This window comes from Theobroma umbraticum, unplaced genomic scaffold, assembly GCF_002168275.2.
Source record: "Theobroma umbraticum cultivar Fairchild unplaced genomic scaffold, ASM216827v3 scaffold_67.0, whole genome shotgun sequence".
In the NCBI taxonomy this organism is placed as follows: Eukaryota; Viridiplantae; Streptophyta; class Magnoliopsida; order Malvales; family Malvaceae; genus Theobroma; species Theobroma umbraticum.
This window is the reverse complement of record NW_018397262.1, coordinates 4684326-4693364: the sequence shown is the minus strand read 5'-3', so window position 1 is coordinate 4693364 and position 9039 is coordinate 4684326. Positions and strand designations below refer to the sequence as shown.

At 33.8% G+C, this 9039-nt stretch overlaps 2 protein-coding genes and 1 pseudogene across 2 annotated transcripts in view; all 3 read right to left on the bottom strand.

The window, feature by feature from the left end:
- The window catches only part of LOC149526999 (receptor-like protein Cf-9 homolog), a 2113-nt gene extending 556 nt beyond the window's left edge, over window positions 1–1557 (bottom strand). The window contains exons 1-3 of the mRNA XM_089784131.1: window positions 1478–1557; window positions 463–701; window positions 196–378 (exon numbers count right to left, since the gene is read on the bottom strand). Of these exons, the coding sequence (XP_089640257.1) occupies window positions 196–378; window positions 463–701; window positions 1478–1557 (502 nt within the window). The remainder of the gene's footprint in view (window positions 1–195; window positions 379–462; window positions 702–1477) is intronic.
- A 1743-nt stretch (window positions 1558–3300) lies between these two features.
- LOC149526998 (putative LRR receptor-like serine/threonine-protein kinase At3g47570 pseudogene) lies at window positions 3301–4704 on the bottom strand (annotated as a pseudogene).
- LOC110419699 (uncharacterized) lies at window positions 4438–7908 on the bottom strand. Its single transcript, XM_089784130.1, is given in 4 exon segments — window positions 4438–4605; window positions 4607–5766; window positions 5999–6070; window positions 6927–7908. Coding segments are annotated over 4 exon segments (2382 nt in total).
- Window positions 7909–9039: the final 1131 nt, after the last annotated feature.

Genomic DNA, 9039 nt, shown 5'->3' with positions numbered 1-9039 from the left:
TCCAAGTTTTCAAGATTTCCAATTGAGTCTGGTAACTCCTCTGAGAAACTTGTTCGCGAAAGGTGCAAAAATCTAAGGGAGTAATCCAATTTGATTTAGGTAGATAGCCACTGAGATTACGATTTCTGGTTAAAATGATGTTATCTAGATATGGAAAGCTGAAAATTTCTCTTGGAAATTTCCCTTGCAGTTGACAGCCATAGAGACTCAAACGCTTTAAGGAGGAAGTCAAGTTCAGAAAGGAATTTGGTCTAACCAAAGACATATCCACTTGGTCAAGGAAAAGATTTTCTAACTTTGTTAGGGTCTGCACAAGCATGTTAAGATGATGGTCATCGAGCTTTAAAAGAACAGATGACAGATCAAGTGGAACCAGTTCTGACAAAGGAGAGATTTGCTCTGTAACCATACCGTGGAACCCTGTCTAGGAAAGATTGAGATGGGTTAGACTCCTCAACTTACTAAACTCAGAAGGAATTTGAAAACCAAAAAATTTGAGGTGAGCAAGGTTAAGCCACTGGAGATCCTGAAGGAGGAAGAGGCTGCCGTTGGATGGAAGACTGCCTTCAAGTGGACTACAACTGAGATCAAGGCCAATCACGCGACCCGTCATGCTGTGGCATGTGACACCCTCCCAGGAGCAACAGTCTGTACTTTGGTTCCAGAATTCTGTCTTGGGATAAGAATCACCACATTCAGAGCTACCGGCAAAAAGACGGGTTGGTCATTTCTTGGAAAGAAGACGGGCTGTTTTTGAACTGGATCAAAGCAGAACTATGTTCAGGAGGGCATAATTGTGGAGGAGGAGGAGGAGATGATAGAAAGGATATCGATGAAGAATTAACTTGAAAGAGTGAGAAGGCAAAATGGAAGCAGAGCATTTGACATAGCCACATTGGGCAACAACCCATCTTTCTTTATGAACTGAAAGGAGTGAAGAATTGGATTGTATGAGAAATTATGAAGACTGAAGAGAGATGGGTTCTGACCTTTATATAAGTTGCGCTTGGAAACTATGTTCCAAGCAAGCTATTATATCTACTCCATTTGTCAAATTACACAATGATCGCCCATTGGGCAACTCTCCCGTATCTTTTCTAGTGGAAGGGACTTAAATTTGAAAGAACTTGTTAGGTAGACTTTATTACTATCACGTTAATCTTTAATTCCTGTGTCACATTTTAATTTTATTGGATTTATAACTAAGACACAGGAATGCCTATAACGAGCATTAAAATATAATAAATGAATCCTAACCCAGATTCTATTCATATGGGATACAAAGGGGGTTGTCTTTGGCAAAAAGAAAGTAAACCTTTGACTTTAATATGATCAAATGTTTCCACATAAAGAAAAGTTATTAAATCAACGTCTCAATGGTGACAGAAGCACTAGAACAAGGTGTAAAATAGTAGTTTGTGCATAAAGGCAAATCAGAGAAGGTTTTGGTGCAAGACGGACTATATAGAATACTTGCCGCTTTTGAATAAGAACACTGTTCAGAAGATTATTAGGCTTAGTTTGTATTAAGTAGGGAGTGAACAGAAAAGAAGCCATGACTAATGGTGGCTAGGTAGCAGCTTCGCTGGTTTAATCTGTATTACAGAAAAATGGTAGTCTTAAAACCAATGCTGAAAAAGTTCGTTAAAATTTGAATACACAGCTATCTCAGCATTTCAGTTTTACCTTGAAAACAAATAATTAAATAATAAATGAAAACCGGTCAGCATATGCAGGCCCAAAAATTGACTTGTAAGCTAATAGTTGTGTAATAAAAGAACGATGAAATCCAAAACTAATGAGCATCTAATTAATTTCTTTCCTCGAATTTTCTTTCGATGATTTGAAAAATAAACTTAAAAGGAAAAATGTAGCTTCCTTGATCAATTTAGATAACCTGAGCACACAAAACATGAATTTCCATTTTATCTTTCTTATATATCTGAAGTTTCTGTAGTAGAAACTAAAGTTTAATATAACATAGAATTGTGAAGATAAACAGTGATCAAGTTATTATGAATATATCGTCTTATTGTGCTCTATTCCAATTCCTGTGTAATTACTTGAAATTTTGGAGAACTTTGAAAGAACATAAATCAGAATCAACTATCACTTGCTTAATCAAATCATCACCTTAATTTCTCGCTATGCAAACCCCAATTTCATGACCCTCCATTGCCTACCTGTATTGTATGTAATGTGTTGTGAGCAGGCCTAAGGCCCAAAGACAGAAGGAGTCCTATCAAAAGGTTCTTATGTGACTTCATGAATTGATATTCCATCTGTCCCAACAAGGATAGGCTATATATTTTCCCTAACAATTGTCAGCTGTCAGGGAAGGATACCAACCATAATTCTATTGCCCCTTTCTCTCTCATATCCTCTCCCTCTCTATTCTTTCCTTCTCTACCTCTGATGAGTTCTTACTCACTTATAAAGCATTAGAAACGGAATCACAAGAAAACCTCTAATGTCCCATTTTTTTTTGTACGCCTAGAGGCATCATCTCAGCCCAGATCATCTCAGTCCATGTCCAACAACATAGTGCACTTATAGAGACAAATCGAAAGTAATCTCTAATATTTATTTATTCATATTAGTTGTTTCAAGACTATGCATCACCAATATTACATGGATAATCATATTAAAATATTATAATTGATTAACAATATAACAAGTAGAACCTAATTGTGTCTTTACTGTAGAATTCGCTGAAAACTTGAGCTATTACAAGTTAATGAAATACATAATTTTCAAAAAATAAAAAACTAATTTTTGGGCACCTCTAAAAGTTATATTTGTACATGTTTCTAACTTTTATTTTTCTTTTTTCCTATAAGAAATATGAGCAATATAAACTAAATCTTATATCTCTATATAAGTGTTTTTTATGAGATTGTATGTACAAATAAAAATTATAATTACATCAAATAACTTCTAATATATATTATAATATAAAATAAATTTATAAATAAACTAAAAGTTATCCATCCAATAAAATAGATCTATATAGTATAGTAAAAAATATTATTTAGGCTGAGTTTTCATAGCATAACATAAAACTAAATAAAGTTCTGAAAATTCAATAAATTAAAGACAACATCGTAAAGCAACCATCATGCCAAGAAAAGGAAATCAAGACAGACACTTGCCTCCAAAAAAAAATAAAAAGGAAACAACCAATTACTAGGTAAAATAAAAGCACCTTGACATTGATACGTTGAACTTGTACTCAATCTTGTTTTCTCGATTTGGGATTCAAAGGACTCCAATGGAAATGTCATCAACACGACTGTATTTTCATCGTGCTTGCCTGTTCGAATCTTTCAAAAACTTGATTTTGATCTTCTTAAGCTTAGCAAAAACAATTTTCATGTCAATCCTCTTTTCCGGCAACTCTTCTGAACATTCTAACGCCAATTGCAAAATAGACAATGCACAATTCTTTATTGCAAAATGTTCTCGCTCCTTGGTACTAATTAGCAAATTGGCATCTACAACTTGAGTTAATGTAGATGGTAATGACTCAGTCACCCAATGTTTTAAGCTCATGTCTCCAACAAACATTTCATCTGTGGGTTTTTTTCTTGTTAAGGTTTCAATTAGAAGAATACCAAAACTGTACACATCGCCTTTTATGGAAACAACTCCTTGTGTTCCATATTCTACATGTAAGTGATGAAAACGATAGTCAAAGTATGAAATGATTTTACATGAATTATCATAATGGATAAAAAAAATCTCAAGTTTAAGAATTACCTGGTGCCATATAGCCAATTGTTGCTAGTGTTATGGTTTGTACCGTTGAATCTTCTTCACCTAACAGCTTTGCAATGCCAAAATCACCCAAATGTGCAACCATATCTTCATCTAATAGAACATTGCTGGGTTTTAAATCACAATGGGCCACGGGAATTGTTTGACCATGATGGAGGTATTCTAATGCGGAGGCCACATCAATCATAATGTTCAACCTATGCAAGATATCAAGAAAGTAGTTATGAGAATACAACCACTTCTCAAGGCTTCCGTTGGGCATGAACTCAAGTACCAAGGCTTTAAAATCAACATTGCAGCAACTACTGATGATTTGACTAAATTCCGGTGGCGAATGTTGCGCAAGACCTCACACACCAATTTCAAAACTCTTAAATGATCCTTCTACCTCCAAATTAAAGACTTTTATTGCAATGCTGAGCCCATCTGAAAAAGTACCTTGGTACACCGAGCCAAAACTCCCCGTACCAAGTAATTTGCCTCTACAAAAACCATTTGTGGCCTGATGAAGCACTTGGTATGAAATCTTCTCCCACTTTGCTAAACCAAACGAATTTTCTCTATCAATTTTTTGCCTTGAATGCTTTCTTTGGCTTTGGAAGAAAAAGACAATGAAGGCTAGAATTAATAGCGTCGAGCCAATTGGCAATAGAATAAATATTATAAGCTTAGTAGCTTTCCTTGAATGTTTAGTAGAATTACTATTGCATGGTGGGAGTCGCGGTCGAGGTGCACCACATAGAGCTTCATTCCCCAAAAATGATTGAATTGAGTAGTTGGCAAAGGGTCCTCCGTTAGGAATTTCTCCGTGCAGTCTATTGAATGAGACATTTAAATACTGGAGATGCAAGAGTTTTTGCAAGGACTTTGGAATCATTCCAGAGAAATTATTTCTTGATAGATCCAAGAATTGCAATCCTATCAGCCGACCAAATAACTCAGGGATAGACCCTTGCAATCTGTTACCAGACAAGGAAAGATTAGTTAGGTCTTCAAGATCACCAATGCTACTCGGAATTTCACTTGATAATTGATTTTCGGAAAAATCAATAACTGTAACAACTTTCCATTTTCCAATTTCAACTGGGAGAGCGCCAGTAAGAAAATTGGAAGACAAGTCTAGTTGCAAGATATCTATAAGCCTTGTGAAGGTTGAGGGTATTGAGTTTGTAAACTTATTGGAACCCAAATATAGCTGCCTAAGAGAAACAAGATCACCCAAGCATGCTGGTATTGGTCCAGCAAATTTGTTACTAGTGAGATCCAAGAAACCTAAACTCTTCAGGCGGCATAACTCAGATGGAATGGATCCTTCTAATTGATTGCCTTGAAGAAAGAGACCTTGCAACTTCTCTAATCTTCCGATTGTGGTGGGAATAGATCCAATCAGTTCATTATTATCTATGTTCAAGCTGATCAAGTTGATTAGGTTGCCAATCTCTCCTGGAATGTTGCCTCCAATGTTGCAACCCGAAGCATAGATTTTTTGAAGAGAAATAGAGAGATTTCCTATAGAGATAAGAAGTTCAGCATCGATCAATGGATTATAACCAAAAGACAACTCTCTCAAGTCTTTGCAATATGCTAAAGATGAGAGAAAGCTCATTTTTGGAAATGAAGGTGTGAGAGCTAAATTATTACTTTCTAGGTTGAGCATTTGTAGATCTCTTAGATTTCCGAGGTCATTGGGAATATAACCAGAGAATGAATTAGCTGACAAGTCAAGCTCGGTTAGCTTAGAGGCATTAGAGATAGAGGTAGGTATTGCTCCATTTAACTCATTTAAACCAAGTAGAAGCACTTCAAGTTTTGGAAGCCAAAGTCCTGTGCTCCATGGAAGACAACCTGAGAGATGATTTGAGTCGAGTGCAATGGCCCACAGAGTTGAGCTATTAAAGATACGAGGAGGGATATGTCCAGAGATACTGTTAGATTCCAAATTCAAAAGTTCTAATTTTGGTAGGTTGCCTATCTCAAGTGGTATTTTACCTGCCACAATATCAGAAGAGTTATTTGAATTTGTTCTAGTGATCTTGAAGCTAATAAAAAATTAATCATAAAAGTTTGAGACACATTCCTATTTTTATATTTTATATTATAGATATATATAATAAAGAAGCAAACAATTAAAATTTGCATATAATATTAATTATTCAAATATTTACAATAGTTGCAGCTATATAGAAACTAAACATACATGAGAAAAAATATAACTTATTACCTGTCAATTTATTAGTGGAAATATCAAGCTCTCTCAGAAGTGTTAGGTTACCAATCTGTTGTGGAATTTCACCTACAGAATGAAATTGATCCCGTAATTATTTTCAAATTTAGCAACAAGTTATAAGACCCACTTGTTTGTAAAAGAAACAATCAAAATTATCAAACAAAGTTTAGATTTTAGATCATACAAAGCAATATAATCTTGCACGTTGTGGATATTTTATTAGTTTTCTTTTAATTTATATAATATAATGAAAATAAATTAGAAAAAGTCTAAACCGTCAACATAGATAAGTAGATAGTATATTAGAATTTTTGGTTGAATGATTCGTAAACAGAAAAAAAATAAAATTCTTGATTGTCAAAGAAAAAGGAATTAAAAAAAGTGAAAATAAATGGTAAAAATTAATTTAAATAAAAAATGAGATTAAATAAAGAGTGTGACACTATTACCAAAAACCAAAAATATATATATATATAAAAAGAAAGATGTGGAAAATCCAGATGATGTCGTAAGCCCAAAAGAGGTAAAATATAAAGTATTTGTTACTATTATTAGTTGATGCAATATAATTAGAGCAATTATTATTTTTCAAGAAAAAATTATACGTTTTTTCGTTTCACTGTAAAATGATGTATGGTGCATGTTCACCAAAGTGTAGTTTCTAAATCTTAACTTTGCTTATAAAAGAGAAAGGATAAAATATATATAAACTTAAAAGTGATTGCAATGAATTTAATAGAAGTAATAAGGAATTACTAAATGTGACGGTGTTAAAAAAACAAACCCAATAAAAAAAGAAACTAAAAAATTGTAGGCCCAAAAAGAGAAAAAAACAAAAAAAACGAAAAAGGCTTTACTATTGTGAGAAAGAAAGGACTGGAAATATGCTAAAGCTGCATCCCAATATTTATTTTTCTTTTACCTTTGAGGTTGTTGTCTCCAAAATACAAAAGCTCGAGCGCTGTCAGATTTCCTATTTCTTTCAGTATGGTTCCCTCGAAATGATTATGAGATAAAGATAACTCTTTTAACTCTTGACACTTGAATAAACTCGTTGGAATTGGACCATAAAAGTGGTTAACACTCAAGTAAAGGCCTTTTAATTTAGTTAGATGATCAAACATTTCTGTTGTGATATGACCAGTGAGGTTATTATATGTTAAAGCAATTTTTTGCAAGGAAGACATGTTGAGTGGGATGGAAGGGATGGAACCAATTAGCTGATTGCGGCTGAGACTAATTTCTAGCAATGAAGCTATGCTGAAGACCGAGGAAGGTATGGAGCCTGACAGTTGATTATTGTCCAAAATTAAAAATCTCAAGCTAGAAAGGTTTCCGATTTCCATGGGGATATGTCCTTGCAGATTGTTGTCATGCAAGCTCAAGACCTGTAGTTTTGACAAAGAGCACAAAGAAGTTGGGATAGTTCCCACAAAGTTATCACCGTCCAAACCCAAGTTTTGAAGTTTAGGGAAGGAACCAAACCAGGATGGGATTTCCCCGTTGAAATTGTTGTAACGCAAAATTAGATGTTTCAGCCGACGCAAATTAGCCAACTCGATAGGCAACGAACCATGAAAACTGTTGTTTCCAATGTCAAGGAAAGCAACGAAAGACAGATTTCCCATGTCTGGTGGTATGGTTCCAGAGAGATTCATGCCAAATAGATCCAAAGCAACGACTCTGTAGTGTCGAGATCCGCAAGTGACTCCAACCCAATTGCAAACAGAGGTAGCAGTTGACCAGTTGGCAGCTAAGACATCACTGTTGACACGGGCTTTTAGTGCAAGAAGAGCCAACTGGTCAGTGCTGATGTTGGTTGTTGATTTCATAGAGAATGAAACCCCAAAATTAGGCAGCAACACCACCACCATAAGAGCCAGAGTGAACCGAGTGTTTCCCATGAAGTTACGTAGAAGTGGAACTTGTGAAAGGAAAATTTTCTGATTATTTGTGGGAAAGACGATGTTTCTTTTCTAATATATATAGAAAATGAACTACCTGAGAAGCAGAGACATCTCCTTTTCAAGTCAACCAACAAGTCTTTGCAAAATGTTTTAAATTGTTTTATATTAATGAATTTCAAGTCAAGTCTTGTCAACTTGAAAATTTATGCCAGGAATCAAAATTAAATTAATGCAATAAAAAGCGAAAAGGTGTACGTGTCGTGTTGGAATGAAAGCATCAACTTCGCTGTGTCCAATCCCAACTGAGACGTTAGTAGGATTTGCGTGTTGTTCTTGAATTCTTATTTAACGTCTATTTTTATTTTAGGTTTATTGAGATATGTTTATTCGATCCAAATCTCAGTAGAGACACAAAAATAATTCATCTCAGAATTATAACTCATTACTGTTTAACTCAGCTGACGTGATAATAAAAATAAAATGTTATTGAATAAAGAAATTCTTTATTATAGATTACAGCTAATTCAAACCTTCGTCAAAGCAGGTTCAAGAAATTACAATTATTTTCATATTTTGGGATCATCATAAAAAAGATAGCTTTTTCTTTTTATATTTTTTTCCAAGAAATAGAGTAATTAGAATTCATGTCAAAAGAAAGCTGCGTGTGACGGTATGGCACTTAACAATATTAAAAGAAAAACTTGAATATGATAATGTAGAAGAAAAAAAAATGAGACAATTACATGTCGTCACGTGAACTTGATGATGTTATAATCATGTAATTAATTATAAAATAATCAATTTATTAGTTAGATTATTTCAAAGATACATGGTTGAACGAATTTACTTATATGTCATATATTTATCCCTTGAGATAATTAGAAGTTAATATTTAAATTAGACTAATCAAAATTTAATTATTAATCATCTAATTTATCTTTAAATAAATCAAGGTAATTTAGGGATAATATTCATATTTTTGACCAATCAAAATTTAATTATTGAATAAATTTTGATCATCCAATTTATCTCTAAATAAATCAAGGTAGTTTAGGGATAATATTCATAGTTTTGACCAATCAAAATTTAACTATTGATCATCCAATTTATCTCTAAATAAGTCAAGGT